Genomic DNA, 20,713 nt, shown 5'->3' with positions numbered 1-20,713 from the left:
TCCTGGGCCTCAGGCAGCAACAGACCTGTGGGTAGGTAGGATAAAGGGACTTTGTTTGGGGCAGTCTGTGAGCTTGGTGTGGCCACCCTGGTTTAGGGCAGATGGGCTGGGTCATCAGAGAATGGTTTAGATTGGAAGGGACCTTAAAAATCATCCGGTGCCAACCCCCTGCCATGGGCAGGGACAAATTCCACTATCCCAGGTCACTCCAAGCCATGTCCAACCTGGCCTTGGACACTTCCAGGATGGGGCAGCCACAGTTTCTCTCTGTCCATTCAGACCAAGGTGGCTCGTGGGGCTGTCAAGAGACCACTGTAATCATCCACTATGGACAGAACTGCCCACATGGCCTTTGATGGCACCCACCTGCCTCCTGCAGGCAGGAGAGCCCAGCCAGCGAGAGCACAGGCTCAGGGATGAGCCATCTTACAGGTGAGGTGACACATTCAGCTCCCCAACAGTCACTGATCTAAATACACATGGACACCCTACTGCTCCATAGGGAAAAGGTCCTGCTGTGGGATGTCCCATCCCTGCAAAGTTGCATCCCGTGAGGCTACACTCCTGATCTAACAGGTTGCAAGGCACAATCCACAGAGCTCTCCATGCCCAGGGAAAACAAATTGGGAAGCAAGCAAAAAGAAAAATCCCACTGACACGTACTTTATCTCCGATGGTAATGAACGCCCTGGAGTCCAAGTTCCTCGGGGGCCTGCAAGAAAAGAGACAGAATCAGGAGAAAGCCCAGCTTCATTCACCCTCTTGGCCAGAGCCAGGTTTCACATTCCTTTGAGCACTTTCAGCCACTGCTTTCCCCTGCTGTGCCTCGTCGTGGGTTCCAACCAGCCCCCTCCAAACACCCACAAATGCTTTAAATCGTGCCAGTAACACCTCACCCCACACCCACAAGGCACAGTGAGAACCCTGGGGAGTCAGCCAGGTGAGACATGCACCAAACCACCAGGCTGTGAAACCATTCCTGCTCGGGAGAGGAGCCCGAGGAGCCGAGAGTGACGGGATGAGACGTTTCTGTGGCACAGCAGCTCAGCTGTCATGTTTTGACAGGCAGGTGTTGTAACAGCACAGCCACACAGCCCAAAACGCACGCGAGGGAACAACAGGTAATTCCTCCCCTCTGAGTCACTTGTGTACACTCTGCTGCCTGTTCCAGGCAGGCAGAGCAGGCAGCACTTCAGTGTCACCCCTCTGCACAACACCAGGCAGGCAAAAGTTATCTTTTATGGCTTTTTTCCTCATTGCTGCCCACTTCCCATTATGGGCAGCACGGTACTTTTAGAGCCATCATGAGAGTTCTGCCCCTGCCCCTCGTGCCTCACTCCTGGGCTCTCCCCATCCCCTGGGAGCTTCTAAGAGCAGAGATTGCCCAACTGGCTTAGTCTCAATTCCCATCAGAGCAGCCTCCAGCTTCAAGGAAGTACTCTGGGCTCTGAGCAAAAGCCTTGCACTGCGCAAATATTTGCACTGCAGCTTAAAAAGCAGGGAGAAAAGGAGCTGTGGACAGCTTGCACCAGCCTCTGGGCATGCAAAGCCCTGTAGACTCCAGCATGAGGCCTTCTCCAGGGGAAGTTCAAACTCTGGCAGGAGCAGAGACAAATGTGCCCATGGGGGAAGGAGGTGGCTGTCACACGCAGGGCAGGGCTGTGCAAGGCTGCACAGCATCAGTGGGGGAGTTCCTCTGCCTCCCCCTTTCCTGGGGTTTTCAGCAGTGATAGTTCTCTTTTGGGGATTCCACTGCTCTCCTGGAGCTGGGAGAGTTCTCTAGAACAGGTTTCTGGAGCAAACAAGGTTCAGCAGTGGCGATGCAGCCCAAAGTGTTTTGGAAGAGCACCATGGAAGTGGAATTTCAGCCATCTGCTCTTTGTCAAACCAAGCACTGTTACCCTGGGCTCTCCCCCATGGCATAACAAGCATCAGCAGCTTGAAGCAAACAGGGCAGGGAGAAATTCCAGTGCCCTGAGATACTGCTGGGCACTGGCCCCGGCAGCAAACAGCACAACAGTGCAAAATGTCTGTGTCCTCCTTGTAGCAGGGTAAGGAGCTGCAAGCAACTCAAACTAATCCTGATACTCAGGTCATGTAAAGCACTCCCCAACTTTTGTGCCTCTGGCTTCTGTCGTGGTCCACCTACCATCACCTCTTCTCTTCCTCTCCACTAAAGTTCTTCCCCTCTTCTTCCCTCAGGCAGATTCGCTCTCTCTACCACATCTCTGCCCTTTGGCATCAGCAGAGCTGTGGCAGAAAGACTAAGAAGAGCTTCCCAGAGGATTCTGAGTCTTTGCCTTTAGGACATTTCAAATCAAACAGGCACCTCCCAGAGAGACACACGCTGCGCACGTGTCTGCACACACATGTGCAATTCCTTCTCATCACCCACAAGCTACAGCTTACAAGAAAAGAATAACTATGCTGATTTTGGGAGGTCTTCACAGGCCATTCCTCTTGAGGAAGTGCCAAATCCAGCTCTGGAGAACCTCTTTAAGCAGCAGAGATACTTACGTTGTGTTGGCAGCGGGTGGTTTGATGGGGACACATGTTATCCTCAGATCCCGTTTCTTCTTGCCTTTCACTGGAAGAGAAGGTGCACACATGAGCAAATGGATTGTTGCTTTTTTCCTTCAAGCATCCTCTTCCCAGCAGCCACTAGGCAGGGAATGCAGGGCTTGGACCCCTCACCATGGTCAGCAAAATGCCAAGAAGGTCACAGTGACCACTTGCCCAGAACTTCAGGCAAGAGCCAGAAGCACAGATGGGTCTCAACGTCACTGTAAAGCATTTCTCTGTAGAAATAGCCAAGGGTGCACTAACAGACCATTTTCCAGGTCTTGCAGCCAAGCACTGTACCCCAAAAATGCTATTTACCCTTCATGGCCATTAACAGTCCCCTCTCTTTGGTGGGATTTAAACCCTTTCTGGGGTTAAAGCTGCGATTTCTGCTGGGCACTTACCTGGTTTGTGTGGCTCCAAGGATCCTTTGGAATCTGAAAGAGAGAAACGAGACACCAGCTCAGCCTTCATGCTGCAGGCAAAACATATAGCAGCCCTGTATCCCTCATGGCTCATGGACCCAGGAGAGCTCCAGGAGAGGGAGGCAGCTGGGCTTTGGGAGTGCAGCCAAGCCTGGCCCCATCCCTGTTTCTCCAGCCACAAGAGGTCCCCATGCCATTAGTGATGTACAGGGTTCCCAAAAACGCTCCCTGTCCAGAGGCTCCTTGGGCCCAGGGCCCCAGCTCCAGCCCCGCCTTCCTGGGAAGAGCCAGCGTTGGATCTGGCACGGAGGGCAATGACCACCAGACATCCAGCAAAAGCAAGGGGTTAGTCCCAGCAGGAGAGGGGACACCCCATCCACAACAAATGGAAAACAGGGAAAAAACAGACATGAGCTGATTGTCAGCGATCAGTGAACCCCTCAGAAATCCAGGCTTGCACAGGCTGAGGCGCCAGGACAAGGCACCAGGCGTGACTGGCAAGAGGATGCTCTTGTCCCTCTCCTCCCAACTCCAAACAGCTCTGAGATAACAACACCCACTACTACAGAGGGAAACAGGGCTCGGGCAGGGCCAGGACAGGCCAGAAACCTGCAGGTGAAAATTCCATCCCAGCTCCCTGGGAAAATAAACTGACCCCAAGGGGCTGAAGTGCTGCAGCTGAGAGCATCGAGGTCCTGATCCCCCCAGGAGAGACAAGGGGGCAGCTGCACTTTGCAGCTAAAGATGCTTCTGGCTGCACAGAGCTGGAAGATCAATTAGAAAGCAGGAACATCAAGGTGTGCTCCAGGCACGGGGCTGGGAGCAGACAGCTCAGCGTGGCCTTGGACAGCCTTTCAAAACAGCTCCTACCTGCCTGGCTGCTGGGAGCAGGCATGTGGACAAAGTCCAGCACTCCAAAGGCTGCCAGAGAAGGGAGGGGAGAGGCAAGGAGCTGGAATTTCAGCAGGAGACACAGCACTGTGCAAGAGCTCCTGCAGCAGGACAGAAAGGTGACACGTGCCCAACATGTCCCCAGCACTGACAGCCCCCATGCCAGCTCCAAGAAAACAGGTGCCTGGAACTCACTTTTCCTGCCTTGTCCTTCCCCAAATGCAAATCTCACTGAGGTTGCAGGTTAAAGCTGGTCTGCAACACACTGCAAAGGTCCCAGCTGCAGGACCAGCAGCATCCCCTCCCGCTGAGGGAATCAGCACGGATCAGTCCATGCCCCCATCTTATCTGCCACTTTTCCTGCATCAGAGCTGGCCCATCAGCTCCAAGACCAGCACAGTTTCCATGATGTGAACTTCCAGCTCAGTGAAACCAGCCAACAAGCCACCCCACCCCAAACCGATCCCACTTGGATAGAAACCACCTGACCATGTCAGAGCAATCACAAGTTCTAATTTGTGAGCCTGCAGAGTTTCCCTTCCCCATCGCTCACCCAGCAGGGCTGGAAGGGGCACTATGAATAGCCCCATACACCCATTGATGGCACTTTGCAAAATACCCAGCTGAGTAACGAGGGCAGCAAACACAAAACGGAGCCAAAGGAAAGATGCTGTCCATGGGTTCAGAAATGCCTCCCCTTCCACTCCCAGCCTCTCACTACTCAGTGTGGGAGGCCACAAACCGAATCTAGAAACTGGGGTCCCCCGAGTCCTTCTGCACTCGGGCAAGCTGGGGAGCTTGCCGTGGGCACCCATCCCATCCCATTCCAGGGGATGGATTTAGCTCCGTGCCGAGCATTTCACCCCCGAGACCTGCTCCAAAACTCAGACTGGTCTCTGCTCCACACACAGCCCCCCCAACAGTTACCAGCCAGACCGCTACACGAAGCCCTGAAATCCCCCCATGCTGGCTGGGATTCTGCTCCATCTGTTTGCTCTCCCTCTCCCCAATTGCCATAGTAACCCTGCAGAGCCGGCACAAAGCGCCTTCTGTGCCACCAGCAGCTCCCCTGGCACCACGGCCGTGACTCACAGGGCAGGAGCAGGGTCCACAGGCGCCCAAGCCAAGCCTTCTGCAGGATGGCCTCAGCCCTTCCTCAGCCCTGGCTGCAGGAGCAAGGCTGGAGGGAGCTGGGAGCACCCACTGTGGGGTTGGGAATCATGGGGTGCGTTGTCCAGTGGAGCCCAAGCTTGCAGGCAGGATTTGCAGCACAGGGACAGCAGGACGGCCAGGAACACGGAGATTCCCTGTTCCAAACCCCCCGCTCCACACAGGAGTCTTTTAATGTGCACTGGCCATGAACTCTGCTGTCACAGGCACCCTGCACACTTCCCTGTACTCCCAAACTACCACCCTTGACTTCCCAGAGCTGGAGTCAGCAACCATCCCCTTCCCAGCCTGTCCTGCCAAGCCCCAAAGAGCATTTCCTAGTTCCAACCTGAAAAAGCACCGATTAAACCGGAGGTATTACACCACCACTCCCCGGCTCTGCCTGCGCCACCTACGACGGGCAGAAAACCCAGCTCAGCCCTTGCCTGCAGGAATAAAATCACCCAGGATGCTGCCTTGCAGCCAGGGAGCTGATGAAGAGATTGGATTCATTTGTTACAGCTCCCCTAAAATTTGCCATGAGATTTCCAGCTCCCAAAGGCTGGCCTGAACTACTCCTTGCTGCAAACTTCTGTCAGTGCTTGTGGCACCAGTGCTTCCACAGCTCCCCAAGGAGAGCCCATGCCCTGTTCAGGGTGAATGAGAGTGCAGGAAAAACTACAGAAGGGAATAAAAAAAAGGGGAAAAAAAGCAAGAAGCAGAAAGGCAGTGGGATGGGCATGACATGACCCTGCAATTCAAGCCTTTCAGTCACAGGGCAGCATTTGCCTTCAGCCCCCACAGGCAGCTGCTGTCAGCTCCTTCCTACTGGAGAGTCCCTGGCACTGTCTCTCCTACACTTGAAACTCAGCACAATCCCTCCCACATTTGGGATCCCAGGAGGGTCAGTGAAGGAGGAATTGCTAGAATGTGCACAACTGCTTATGTCACCTGAAAATCCTGGAAACACTCCAGTTTCCCGGGCACTGGGCCCTTGCAAAAGGGGTGTCTGCAAGCACAAGTTCCCCTCAAGAGATCCCTCCGCAAAGGCCAACAGGCAGCAGCAGGACAAGGCGGTTTGGGGACATGTCCTGGTTATCCCTGCAAGCCCCAGGGCTCTGCTGCCAGCCCCGAGCCCACGGGATGGCAGGGCACCATTCTGGGCACAGGAAAGGGCTGCCAGCCACAGACACACACGGCACAGTGCCCTGCACCCAGGCAGGGGAAAATTAGCTGACAGAAGTTCCTGGTGCGGATGAAATTGCAACCCACGTGATGCTGCAGGCACGTAACTGCATCCTTTATGCTAAGAAAGGAACCATTTCCTCCTAAAGAAAAAAAAAAAGCCCAACAAAATTTTTTCTCATGCTATAACCACCACCAGTTAAGAACCACCAGACATTTCCTGGAACTGCCTAATTCAACACCGGAATCCTCATTTTTGCCACTACCAACTTCAGCCCCATTAAGTTGCACCTCTCCACGGGAGGTTTTTCCTTCCCACTCTGCTGGCGTGGGCGGAGAGAAAGGAACACGACAATCTAAAGAACTGCAAATAAAACTATTTGCCTGAGTCGACCTTTGAAATTAAACCTCACCACTGCTTCCCCAGGGCTCTGGTTGCAGCCCCAGGTGAAGTCCTGGGCACGGGAGGCTGCTCCAAGAGCTACACTGCTTTGTTAGTGCTGGGGGAAATGTTTGGGATGCATCCCGGTTCTCCTCAATCCAAGGAGGAGAGTCCAATGCCATGGATAGGGCAGAAAGCTGCAGGGTGGATTCCAGCCCTGCTGCAACAGAGGAGCTGGAACAAAAAAGCATCAAGGAAAAAAAAAAAAAGAAAAATTTGAGGCAGGGTGCAGAGCAGAGAGGGAAATTTGGGTGCTTGGTCACGAGAGTGAGCTCCCTCACAGGCACACTTTGTGCTGTTTTCCTCTGTTGGGAGTGGAAAAAGCTATCCATGGAAGTGGAAAAAGGGCTCCAACCTGCTGAGAGCCATCACTCATCGTCCTGCCGAGGTCTCGCTGCAGAGGGGCTCCCGCGGGTCAGCACACTCCTCACTTCTGCAAAACTGCCAGCGAGCAGCAGGAAAAAACGACGCTGCAGAAAAAGCCCCTTGCAGCCCCAAAACAGCCTCTCAGCCTGTGCTGAATCAGAGCTCCCGACTGCTGGGGCCGTGGGCACCCACCTTTCCCATGCAACAGGCAGGGGACAACCGCAAAGAGCTGCTGGAAAACCCTGCATCCCAGGAATGCGACTCAAACCGGAGCCAGAAGCCAGCTTTGCCCTCTGCATATTTTCCTTTAGACATGCTAGAATTGATTTTTTTTTTTTTTCTTACAATTAAGATGCCGGAGTTTTAACCCCACACAAAACATGCAACTTTAAAAATAGATCCCCAGCTGCAAAGACCAACCCCCCGCCCAAGCCAGGAGAAACAAAACCGTGTGGATTGACCCCAAAAAGTTACACAGCCCCTTTTAGCACCAAAATCAGTCCTTTACTCTCCCCCACCACGTGTTTTGGAAATTGCAACATCTACCTTGCTTCTTGTCCATGGTTTCCCAGAAATGAAGAGCAGTGCTGGCACGCCTGGCAGAAGAGAGGGATGGGGGCGGACTGGAGGAGGGAGGGGAAAAAATTCCCGCAGGATCCAGCGCACGGCACTTCTTGCAAGCACCGATGATTCTTTTCAGTGGGAATGCATGGCCCAAAGCGCCCGCCGGCTTCACAGAGCCCTCCACGCCCGGTGTCCCCAGATCCCAGGGGTCCCCAAGGCTGGGAGCAGCAGTGAAGGCAAGCAGGGGGAATTGGGGAAGGTAGAGCCGCGTTCCCTCATCGGCAGCTGCCGAGGTTGGCCGGACTCGGCTCCGATTACCCTTGAAAGCTCAACAGTTGTAAAAACTGCAGCAGAGAAATAGCAGGTGACGTCAACAGGAAACTGGTGGGGAGCCAACTCCAGCTCCGGGAGCTGCTGAAGCGCTGGATTGCTACAGTGCATCCCAGTGGGACATGTTCTCTTCCCACAAATTCAACCATTCCAAGCCAGCCTGCAGGCCCAGGCATCCCACCGGAGCAACCCTTGCTCTGGGACAGCCCTGGCACCAACCGGCAGAGCCAAGGGGAGCCCAGGTTCACTGGCTTGGGCACCAAAGGGGTGCTGGGATGGAAAGAGGTCACATTTCATTGTGCTGCAGGTGACATGTTAATTGCTTTGCCACTAACAACTATTACCACAACAAATAGTAGAAATGTTGTTCCATAACAGTGCCAGCACCCAGCTCAGCAGCTATTCCAGGGTGACAACCAAGATGGCATCTCTGGTAGCAAAAATATAAATTGCTGCATGGATTTGGCTGGGAAATAGCGAGGGAGAGTGGGAAAATAAAAGTATTCATTTCTCTGCAAGCACGTGCAAGAAAAGCCATGGCCAAGTATTGCTGCTCTTCCCCTTTCCCTCAAAACCGCTCCAGCAGAAGCCAACGCTGATGTTCCTGATCAAAGCCAGGCTCAGCTCTGACAGGCTGCAGTTTTGTTTTCTATTTCCCTGTCAGCCTGGAGGGGAGATACTGTACCAGCTTCTTTACCTTAAACTAATTATAGAAAATCTACCGGTGCTTTGCTCCTGAGCTCTCTCCCAACTCCAGGCTGTGCCGGACCAGGCACATTTGCAGGCTGAAAAGTCAGAGGTCAAGGTAAACACACATACCAACATAATGAGTGGCTCTAATTTTAAATAGTGTTTATGCAAGCCCCAGAAGGACTGCGGAAGGTATTTTCTCAGGCTCATTTCCACTCCCAGGGTATAGTTTCAGGCACAGATCATCAGCACATAAAGGATGCTGACGCAGGAGCTGCTCTTGCAGATGGCACTGAGAGCCACCAGCACCCGTCCCCAGCACTCCTGGGGAGAGCAGTGCTGTGCTGCCCTCCCATCACTATCTCTATTAACAGCTAATTCCCCTCTCACCCAGACACAGACACACCAAGGATCTCTACAGACACCCACAGAGTCAGAGCTGCTTTGGAGCAGAAAGTCCCTAACCCAGCAGGTGGGATGGGAAACAAGATTTCCTTTGAATTAGTCCCGTTGGGTTTCAGCGCCCGAGGACCAGGGGTGGTGTAAAGCAGAGCTTCTCAACATCTCAAGAGCATCTTAAAAAATAAACAAACAAGAAAAAAAAAAGAGAGAGAGAAGAAACAAAAACAAACCCAACCATCCTTTCAAGTCTCACCATCAGCAGCTCTTACAAAAGTTTGCTGGTGCAGTAGGAATAGCCAGGCCTGGAAAAATGTGCACCGTTTGCCATTAATTATCCAGTTCTTTACAGGGCACAGGTAATCCCAGGGGAACAAAAGGCATTGGGTGTTTCACTGGTGTTAACAAAGTCTCCCCACAAGGATGGGGATGTTCACCCCATAACAGGTGAGGGATACTGGGAGAGCAAGTCCTGGGGGGAATTCACACACTCACCACACAGTCGAGTATGCCAGGGAAGAGCCAGGGACAAGGATGGCTCCCATCCCTCCCAGCAGCCTCCTGCCAGTGGGCTGGCTTGAGTAAGGGGAAGAGCACACCCTCAAAAACAGCAATGAGCTCAAACAGTGCCCTGCCAACGCAGGGCCCCTCTCCCCACCCTTCCCCTGTGGACACACAACCCCTCCCAAGGCCACTTCAGTTAAGGCCGGGTCGCCATCACAGCCAGGGAGTGAAGATGGGGATGAGCTGCTTTGCCATGAACAGCAAAAGTGTCCAATTTGGGGTTGGGAAGGAGCTTTTTATAAGCATGTTTGGGATAGACCACAAAATTAATGACTTCACCTGTCCTGTAAGAAGAGCTGCTGTCTAACCACAGGGACAGGGTGATTTTCATTGAATACTTTATTCCCTCTGATCAGAGAAAAGCCCATGCACCAGCTGGCTGCACTGGCACAGCACCACACTGCCTGATGCCCCCCACATCTCTCCAGGAACTGCAGAAGGTTCCCTGGTCAAGACTGCAATGCAGCCACTGCCCGAAGTCCGGGATGCACTTGCCTTTCCGCCCACAAGGCACACATCCCACAGGAAAACCCCATGTGCCCAAGCCACACACAGGACACACAGCGTGGAAACTGTTTAAAAATAGAGCCTTTGAACTGCATCCAGTTGGAAAGGGAACAGGGTTATCTTTCTCATCCCCTTAGATGGGGCTTGAGATCGTCCATGGTTGGGGACAATCAATCATTGCATCACACAGGACTCAAGCAGAACAGGAAGGATGTCACACCCACAGTGCCACCAGCTCTGGATGAGACTGTGCAAGGGAGAAAGGATGTGACCTCCTGGTGCCCAACGAGGAATTTGGGGATGGGCACTCTAGCCAGAGTCTCTGACAAACAGAGGCATTGGCACAGCCACCTCTGGGGCTCACAGCCACACCCGGGCTCTGTGCACCCGCCAGATAACACCGAGGCTCTGCCAGCAGCGCCAGGAGGATGTCACCGCCCAGCCACATTCCAGCTGTATTTTTACATTACCTGCACAACCTCGAGGGCTGGAAAAAATGTTTGATTTTGTCCCCATGTGTCAGCCTGCTCTCACCCAGCCCCATGACAATGGAACACACAGGCTCCACTCTGAGAACCCACATGTGACCAGAGGCCAGACACCCCTCAGGAAGCTGAAAAGCCCCATCTGGCTGACACTCACACAGTGACATTACAGGACACACCATATACATGCCCAGAGTTGAGGCGCTTTGCACTAGAGCTTGTGCAAAACCCCTGTGCAAAGGTGGTGACAGTCACAGGGGCACCTATTGGGAGCAGGCACTGAGCTGGGGTGCAGGCAGAGCATCCTCTGGGATGGGCACTGCCTCCTTTGCATCCTTCACTCCAACCAGGTTTTCCCCAAAAAAAAGCAGTGGCTGAGGCTGCACCTCTTGAAAGCTCAGCTTTATCATGAGACAAAGATCTGGAAGGATTCCCAGCCCTCAGGTTGTCAGGAGAAGGCAAAGGAGACAATGCTTAGAGAAAAGCAAAGAACACACTAGGAAAAAAAAAAATAGAGGAAAAGGAAGAGGCAGAAGCATCATCACCTGTGCCCATCTCCTTGCCAGCATCACTCCTTCCTTTGATTTCTCACTCCATAAGCAAAGCCATGAAAAAAATAAAATCTATTTGGAATTGATGTGACTGGCTAGTGACAGTTTCCTGACGAGAGAGAAAACTCAAACTGCCCTTGGAATAGATCTGCTTGACAGGAGGCACAGTGGGAAAGGGAATAGTCTGGCTTTGTAATTGTCAGCAGTAACTCCACTCCAGCGTCAATAGACGCTTTTTCTATCCAAACTGGCATCATTCAAGCACTTCCAGGTGTCCTCCCCAAAACCTTGTAAACTTATCAAGGGAGCAAAGTATTCCCCTCTCTGCTTCTCTAGGAAAAAACCAGATTTCTACCATCCTCCCTCCAATTTACTCTGGGCAGGGATAGAGTGATGTCACCTCAGCAAATGATGTAAGAGAGCAGGCACCTACTATGAAAATGGAATTTATGGAGGAGAAAAAAAAACCCTTCAGATTCACAGCTGCATGCTCTGGGAGAGGGGCAGAAACAAGACACTGACCCAGGTGCTTCCCTGGCCCAAAGACTGCAGGCAGGGCTTTCAAGAGCAGCATCTGCACTGGGGAAAAGGCCAAGCAGCTGCTCAGAGGGTTCACAGTGACATTATTCCCTGGGGACCTGGAATGCTTTCCCACTCCCAGGGTGCCACCACAGCTCAGGGGGACAAAGCCTGTGCATCTTCAGAGGAAAACATCTGACCTCCAGCACTGACCCAGCACCACATCTCTGGGGTGCAGGAGCAGAGAAAACCTTGGATTATTTCCTTTGGAGCAGGGTGCTGTTCCAGCAACTTACAGAAAGCAGCAGGCAAGTGCTGCAGTACAATTCCCTGTTTCCTGCTGTCCCACACCAATTCTTTGCTCATTTTGATGTATATTCAGTGCCATCCCTTTTCCCTGCCTCTCTGCTGCAGGGAACCAGGCAGAAGACACAAATAAAAAGGGAGAGCTCAGCCCCAACAAGCTGGACCTGCAGCCTCTTTTCCTGGCATTAAGCACACCATGGCCCACACCATGTACCTCCTGCTCTCCCTCCCATTGCTGCTCCTCTGCCCCAAAGGACAGACTACATCCACATTCCCAGAACAAATCCCATGTCCAGCTGGTCCATGAGAAGTCACCTGCAAACACTTCTCTCCTTTGTTCCCTCACACTCCCTGCTGCAAAGCTTAAAAACTGCTCTCTCAGTTAAAGGCTGCACCACCAGCACACTGCCAGCCCTACTGCCCAGCATCACCCTGCACTGTCCTCCCTCTCCAGGCTCTTATCAAAGGCTGTACCAGCTCTGTATGGGGAAAACACTTATTTTGTGGTGGATTTGCCCAGTACCCACAGGGCAGCTTTGATTCATAGCAAGGAAAAGCAGGGGCTCCACAGGAAGCGTGCCCACAGCTCAGCGGTGTTTTGCCACCAAGGTCCCACGTGGCCCCAGCAGGAAGGGCACAGCTGCCCCTCTGGGTGGGATTGATCTTCTTTCCCCTCCTTCTGTCACTGTCTCATATCCACCTATCACCCTGCACTTTTTCCAGTGTTCAGGGAAGTGAGAGTTGCAGGCTTTTCCTAGTAAAGGCAGATTAAAGAGCTGCCTCTCCCTCCCAGGAAGCCAGAGGTCTCCACAGCCGGGCTGGTCCCGACGCATCCGGCTCCCATCCCAGCTCAAGAGCTCGCAGTCACTCAGTGCAGCTCAGCCTGCAGCTCTCTTCGGGCACATTCAGGGCTTCCAAGAATAATTTCCATTTGAATAAGAGATAATCAATTCTTAAGAATCCCCTTTCTCCCGGAAGAACGAGCCTCACATCCGTGTTTTGGGGAAAGAAGCAATGCTCTCTATGCAGAGTGACGCGGAGATGAGCTGGAAGGAGATATATGAAACATCAAACCTGTTTGAAATCAAGGGAAACACACCCCAGCTCCTGTCCCTGGGATGGTTACACACAGTTTTCCTCACTGAGGGGGGCTGTAACCCACAGTTACCGAACACAAAACTCTTTGTGGATCCAAAATTAAGGGTAAACTCTTGCAGCTATCTGGAACATACACAAAGACATCGCACCTACAGGGGAGCTGCTGGAGGAAAAGCGGAGTGGTTTACGAGCGCTCTAGCACAGCACACACCAGGCTGATAAGAATTATAAATTCACGCACAATTTCTGCTTGGTTATTTCTGGAGGCACCTCCTCCAGCCCCCGCTTCACTCTCACCACTCTTCAAGAAACCAGGCAGGGACAGGTGTAATTAATACCTGCAAAAAGCTGCTCTTGGGTAAGAAAGCAACATCTGCAGAGCACAAGAGGCAGCCCCAGCACAGCCCAGCCCTGCAGGTATCCTGGGCTCCGAGGACAACCCCAGCCCTGGCTGGCACCAGTCATCATCCTCTGGCACCTGGTGCTCACCTCTGATGCTCAAGGATGATGCTCACAGCCAAACAATGCTCACAGGGATCAATCAAAAACCTGAGGGAAACGGGCTGCAGATGCTAACAGAGTGAACACAGGGAGCTGTACAAGCAGATCATCTAAAACACCCACCACATCCCTCTTTTTTAGCAGCCTCAAAGCAGTGTGGAGCTGCTCCCAGACTTAAGGAAAACAGGTGCTGCCAAAGACAGACAGAGCTTGGCACAGGGGCTGGTCAGGTCCAGGCTGGTCCTACGGCAGCATCACCACCCACCTCCCACCCACCAGCACCTTCATCCTTCTTTCGCCACAATTACATCATTTTTTTTTTTACTGACCACCACAGGGGTGGCAGTCAGCACCACGGGTCAAACAGGTGAGGATTTGGCACAGGGTGGAAGATTTTAGTTCTGGGGAGACCAGGGAAACCTCAGAAGTCAGCTGAGCACACGTGCACACAAACAAAGGTGTCTCACACTGCCCTGCCCCGTGCCAGCAGGGATTTTCTGGGAGTTTTACAAACAGGCACGTGGGGCTGGGCCTGTCACCTACCCCCGAGCACCTTTCAGAGGTGTTTGGAAGATGACAAAGAGCAGCCAAAGCCACGTATCAGCACGAGATCATCTCAGCTTTGGCTGGGGTGCAACTTGGCAGCACGTCAGGAGAGAAACCAAGAGGTCCAGAGCGGCAGGGGATTTTGAACTATGCAGAGCAGCTTTCTTCAAAAGCTCTGACCATGAGCACATCTGGCCCTCAGCAGAAGAGCCACGTCATTTCTAGTGACGAGCTGCAAAGACATCCTCATGTCTGCAGCACAACACACCCCTGCAGCCATGCCCATAACGTTCAGGGCTGATTCAGAGGGGCCATCCCAAGGGCTGCACACTTTGCTGCTCCATCATCTCCCTCTCAAGCCTCAACTTTCCAACTCCCACACCAAGTAAACCAAGATCTTCATGCCACAGCAAAAAATTCCTCCATCGTGCAGCATGTTTGCCCTTCACCACCTTGAACAGGAAACAGTCTCCTGCAGGGAGGGATGAGTGCAGCAAGAGGGAACATCTGCTCCAGCTGTGCCAAACGCCCTCAGCCAGTGGGGTCAGGATGCTGCCATCTCCAAGCTGCTGTTAATACACACCAGTGAAGACATCCACGGCACCCAGCCCACTGCAGCCAACCCCTGCAGCACCGCCAGGCTGCTACGTCAGTCGTCCCCACAAGACCCCAGCTAGGAGGGAATTCACACACACACACCACAAAGCAGTTTCTAACTGGCCTGCAAGCCCAGACAAGCTGACACACCCTAGATAACCCCGTCATCCTCCCCTAAACCACCCCCAGCCCATCCACGTAACCAGCCCTGCGTGTTTATGATCTGTCAGACACATGACTGTCACCTGCCAGGCCCTGCAGGACAACTTCTTCCCCTCCTGTCCCTCTGCCCTGCACTGCTGGTCCCCTCCACACCCATCACCAATGGATGCTAAGGGAGGATGTGGCTCTTGGCACCACCAAAGAGATGCTGGCAGGACCCCATCCCAGCTGCAGAGATTTATGGATTCCTTATGAGAAACCTCCAAGACGTTTACAAATTAAATACAAGCATTAAAAGCTGCTTTTACATTTCCTAAAAAGGCACTATCATGGCAGGAGAAGAGGCAGCAGGGATGAATACTGGTGACAAGGGGCACTTGGTGCTCAACAGGCAGATGCCAGGGAGAAAAGGGTCCCAGCCATTCCCAGAGAGATCCATCAGACAAAAGCAGCTTGACTGAGGCCAGTGCCAAACCACAGCTAAGGTTAGCAGCCTCTGATGGGAAATTACTTGTATCGAGCACTCTGGAGGTTTCTTCCTTTCCAAACCCAGATTTGTCTTTGGTCGTGGTAAGAGGGGAGGAAGGGTGAATGCTCCACAAACAACTTCTGGTAAATGTTGTCTCCTCCTCATCCTGTCTCCTCTTACACTCAAGTTATGTTTTTAGTGGAAATTTATCTTTTAATTTTCTTTTTTAATAATTTCAGTTGAAATTATGAAATTAAGGCTTAGAGCACAGTACAGATCAACTCAGCAGTGCCCCTCCCTGGGCACAGTGCAGGCAAGAGGACGGAGGCTGTGGCAGCTCAGTGGGTGCTGGAGAGGATCCACCTCACCCTCACCTTCACCCCACTGCAGGTCCTCAGCACGAGGCAATATGATTTCCTTCCTCTCCTACCCACTGGGACCCCCAAATCCTGCCCTTCCCCTTGGGCACACTGTAACCCACCCCATTCCACACAAGCAGCTTCTCTACTCCACCTTTCTGCTGGGCAGAGAAATGGGTGCAAGAGAAAGGAGCACACAGGGGGAGCCTGTCCCGGCTCCAGAAAAGGGAGCAGACTCAGATCCACTGCAAACTGAGACCCACTGGGGCGACAAGGCAGCACTGTGACATCCGAGACTGCTGCAGTTGTGCCCAGTAATTCCAGTGTTCCTTGAGACAATGAACATTGGGACTCACAAAGCTGCCACAGCACCACTGCAGCATTGCCCCCACACAGATAAGGGGCTGGGGGGAGATGGAATATCTCCCAGGTGGAAAAAAACAACAGAAACTTCCAGTTTCCATCATTAAAAAAAAAAAAAAAATCTTCTCTGCCCTTTCCCCCACTCCAAATTCCTGACTAACACTTGACCTGTGCTACAGAGGTTTGTCAGCAAGAGGCAGTAGGTAGATCCAGCTCTGTACGTACCCACAAGCCATCCTGAGTCATGCCAGTAAAACCCCAAACTTTTTGTTGATAGAGTAAAATCACCTCCCCAGCCAACCAAAGTTCCTCTCCCAGCTCTTTCCCTAGCAAACAGCCAGCCCAGGCTGTGCCTTATTAACCAACACAAGCAAAAACCATCTTCTGTCCAAAATCCCACAGAGCCCCACATCTGCAGAGGTGTCATTTTGAGCCACAAAATCACCAGCACCAGAAAGCTGCTCCCAAAGGGAACCTCTACAAAGTACAGATGAGTTTCCTCCAGCAACAACCACCTTTGCAAATAACAGGGGCAAACAAACTCCAGCTCAGCCCAGGACCACAAACCAGAGCTGGAAAATAAAGGGATCAGCCTTCAGCAGGATTCATTATCCACTAAAAGAAAAGCAGGGAAGCATCCCTCCAGGGAGGGAAATGGATTGCTGAGGCACAGCTAAATATTTATCACGTCCAGCAGGATATTTTCCACATGCCCACCATTATGCCAGCAGAGGAGTAAGGCAGGAGCAAAGTGCTGTGTTTTCTCTAGGATCATTAGAATTAATTGGATTTGAGCTCCATGATGCTTCAACTAGAATGAAATAATGGCTCCATGGGATCAGAGCTCCCACCCCTCCAACCACTCACACCCAAGCCAAAGTCCTGCTTCTGCAGGTCATGACCCACACGTGTACTTTTGGCAGAGATGCCTTTTTGGGGGAGATGGCAGCAGGAAAAGTGTGAATGGCAGACGAGACAGTGCTGGATTCACAGACTGAATTGCATAACAGCAGTGTGCTCCCACGGAGGGCACGGCCAGGACATGGCAGGGACACGTCCCCACCACTTATTTACCCACCCAGAATAGATGGGCCACGAGAACAAGCACCAGTTCATTCCCAGGTCTTGGCGTTTCTCACTGCTGATTTTTCCAAGCTTCTGTGGCAAAGGAGAGCTGCCTCCCCAGAGGCACAGCCTGGCTCCAGACAGATCCTGATCCCTCTCCCCACCAGCACCTCTATTCCCAAAGGACAATCTCCCTGCTGAGGAAAACCACTTGCTTTTGAATTACTGGGGGAGGTCAAGCAGGTCTTCCCCCTCCAGATCCCATCCATGAACACACCCTCCTTCCCTCCCCACAGCATCTTCTCCCAGCAAACTCCACGATTTTGGGGAGCAACTCTTTCCCCACCGGCATGTTCCTGCCTGTCCCTCCAGGAGGGGCTTCCCAGGCATCAGGGGCCACCCAAGTCACAGCCAACAGCCCCAGTGATGGGCACAGGGATTTTTCACATGCAGGGCAGACAGAAGATACTATACCTTGAGGCCCAGGGAAAAGGCAACAGCCTGGATTTGTACCCCAGAGTCTCAAACCTTGCACCCTCCACTGTGTTTCTGCGCCCACCCAAAGGCTGCAAATTCCCTGAGGCTTCATCCCCTCCTGCTTTAACCTCTGGGATACAGCACCCTCCCTGCACAGCATCCATTCACTGAAAAAGGTGCAGACTTTGCTGGGAAATCACCCCCAGGCCCAGCCACATGCTGCAAGCTGCAGCCAGAGGCCGTCCCTTGCAAAGCTCTGCAAGGACACAGGACAGCTCCAAAGCTTTGCTCCCAATTCCTTCCTACAGTGCCACCCATTCCATTAGACACAGCTCGAGGGAACTTTGGTGACCTGAGAAAACAGGGAGTTTTTGCATATATGAGTAAACATCAGCCTTGACAGTTGCAAGATAGCACAAGAGACATTCTCCCACATACAAGATCCTGCGAGATAACTTGGATCAAGCAGACAGGAGCAATGGGAAGAGGAAGAAAGAAAGCCGAAATCCTCCCTAAGCTCCACACAATCCCCAGAAGGTGTTTATCTCCCAAGCTATGTTTAGTGCAGAGAAAAGCCCCAGCACAGCACCATTCCTACCACCAGTGACACGGCCAGCCACGCATCCCAAAAATCTCCCAAGGCAGGAGACAACCCTGTGACTAAGCCAAAGTGATGGCAGGTGAGTTTTAGAAGGCATCTGGCACAGAAAGAGCCAACAGCAGCCTCTGTTTACAACCCTGAGCAACACAAGCCCAAGGAGAACCAGCAAAGGAAACCTGAAATTGCTCGCTGAAATTCCCTAAGGAAAATTAGGGAAATTTAGCTTAAATTCAGGCTGCCTGAAAGAGAGAAATGTAGTAGCCATGAGCAGCAGGTGCACACTCTCAGACTTGTGAGCATCCCTGGGAATACCTGCTTGGAGGCAGGTGCAAGCCAAGGAGAGGCAGGATGAGAGGAGACGGTTGTGAAGAGGCAGATGTGTTACACACACTCAGGATCGACCCTCGTGCTGCTGCTGCCCTGATGGAAGCAAAGGAGCCCGGGTCAGACGGGGACTCGGAGCTGCCGGTGCCAGCAGAGACTGGGCACTCTCAGCACACGTGTGACACCTCCAGCACCAGACATCAGGGTTAATGCATGAATGAACCCGCTGCTCACAACCAACAGAAACCTGCAGACACAGAGCGGCTCCAAACCTCCTCCAAGGAAAGCACCACGCTCCCAGGTGCTCCTCCAGGCATCACCTTTTGCTGTCAGCCACGATGCTTCCCCCAAAATCCTCCGGGCCCAGCTCAGGCCTCATCTCCTGTGGGGCACAAGGGGTCCCTGGGCCAGGCTCACCTCGTCCCTCCATCCACACATCCACCGGTCCGGCACAGGCAGCCGAGGAAAGGTCTGGGCTCAGGTGTCCCAGCCTTTAAGAAGCCTGGATGATGCCTTCCAAGGCTGGATGGCTGGAGGCATGTGCTCCTACCTGTGAGTCAGCAGCTCCGCTCAGCAGCTCCGTAAATCGCTGCTGATTCACCCTCTGCTTACACAGCAAACAGGAAACTCAGGTCCACATTCCCTCCGGATAAGACACGGATCATTTAAAAGCCGGGGGGAGAAAAAAAAGTCACGCGAGGTGCGTTCATCTGCTCACATGGCTCCTGACTCCAAGTTTCCAGTGCATCACTCCCGCTCAGGGAAAACCCCCCAAATTTTATTCCGCTGATAAGAGAGAGGCAGCAGCCGCACTCCGTGCGCTCCCTCCTCCGTCCGGTCTGCGCTCACGGCGCGGATGGAGCCGGCCCCAGGGAGCACCGGGACTCCGGCAAAGCCATTTCCCCGTCCCCATCCATCCCGGCACGCCGGCAGGGCCATCCCAGGCCGACACCTGCCGGCCGGTGCTCACCTTGGGATGGGGACAGGCCACCTGAGTCACGGCCACGCTCTATAAATAACACCTGTGACACACGGTCACGTTCTCCGGTTGGGGACAGCGGGAAACTCCAGCGCGACGCTCCCGGCACACGGCGGCACCGGGTCCTGGCCGTGCCCGGACACGGCACGGGGCGACGCGGCTCACGCCCGGAATCCCAGCCCGGTCCTTCCCACCTGGCTGAGCCACGGCGAGGGCTCCGCTCACCTGCGGCTCCGAGCCCAGGATTCCCGAGGAGTGAAAACTCGGGACAGGGAAAGCCTCCAGCAGCAGCAAACAAAACTCGCCTATTTTTATCGCTCTCCCCACGCCAAACGCAGCTTCGCCCCCTCCCTCCCCCGTGGGTCCCCCATCCCCTTAGCGACCCCCCCACGCCACTCCCCACGGCCCCGCTGCCCCACAGCGCATCCCCGCCAGGGCTCTGCAGCCCCGGGGATCGCGGCACCCGGCTCCGGCCCCACCGACGACGCCGGGTTACGGAACCACCGGGGCCCGCGCAGAGGAAGCCGCAGGGAGCCCACGCCCGGCGGGTGGACCAGCACCCCCCCGGCCCCGGGGTTACCCCACCGCCCCTCGGCCAGCCCCCGTTCGTACCTCTGGGCAGGGACATGGCGCTGTGCGAGCCCGGCGGGCCCGGGCTGAGCGGAGCCCGCGAGTCCCGCCCGCCGCGGCCCCGCCGGCAACTGCGCCCGCCCGGCCCCGCCCCCCGCGCCGCCATTGGCCAGCGCCGGACAGGGGGCGTGGTTAAGGCCCCCGCGCGGAAACGGCTTTGCGGTTCGAGGGCGCGGCTGTGAGGGTGAAGTGAGGCGGGCGGGCGGCGCTGTGCTCCCCAGGAGAGGTGGCCTCGGTGTCCCCGTCGCTGGGGTGGCCCCGCCGCGGAACCCGCAGGGTTGGGGCGCGGAGCATCCCCCGGGGTCCCCGTTCTGTGGTGCTCCTCGACCCACTCACCTCACCTGTCAGCTGAGGATAGTCAACTCACCAGATCTTCCGTGGGTCCTGCACACCACGGGTGCCACCGGTGGGTCCGGCTGGAAAATGGACGGGGAATCGAGGGAATGGCTGGAGCTGTGTCGGGGAGGTTTAGGTTGGATATTAGGGAAAGGTTCTTCCCCCAGAGGGTGGTGGGGCACTGAGCAGGCTCCCCAGGGAATGGTCACAGCCCCAAGGCTGCCAGAGCTCCATGAGTGTTCAGACAACGCTTCCAGGGATGCACAGGGTG

General features: G+C 54.0%; 1 protein-coding gene across 3 annotated transcripts in view; it reads right to left on the bottom strand.

The window, feature by feature from the left end:
* Window positions 1-20,163, bottom strand: part of MAP2K3 (mitogen-activated protein kinase kinase 3) — a 30,967-nt gene extending 10,804 nt beyond the window's left edge. Inside the window, exons 1-4 of one of the 3 annotated variants that reach the window (XM_069029908.1) lie at window positions 20,089-20,163; window positions 2,967-2,999; window positions 2,518-2,587; window positions 664-712 (exon numbers count right to left, since the gene is read on the bottom strand). In XM_069029908.1, coding sequence (XP_068886009.1) covers window positions 664-712; window positions 2,518-2,587; window positions 2,967-2,999; window positions 20,089-20,104 — 168 coding nt within the window. In that variant the 5' untranslated portion in view covers window positions 20,105-20,163. Of the gene's footprint in view, window positions 1-663; window positions 713-2,517; window positions 2,588-2,966; window positions 3,000-3,857; window positions 3,908-7,566; window positions 7,864-20,088 lie in introns of those variants that run through there. The other 2 variants (XM_069029909.1, XM_069029907.1) reach the window with 2 other exon arrangements.
* Between the last annotated feature and the right edge of the window lie 550 nt (window positions 20,164-20,713).

Source organism: Aphelocoma coerulescens, chromosome 14, assembly GCF_041296385.1.
Source record: "Aphelocoma coerulescens isolate FSJ_1873_10779 chromosome 14, UR_Acoe_1.0, whole genome shotgun sequence".
Taxonomy (NCBI): domain Eukaryota; kingdom Metazoa; phylum Chordata; class Aves; order Passeriformes; family Corvidae; genus Aphelocoma; species Aphelocoma coerulescens.
This window is presented reverse-complemented; position numbering and strand designations above follow the sequence as displayed.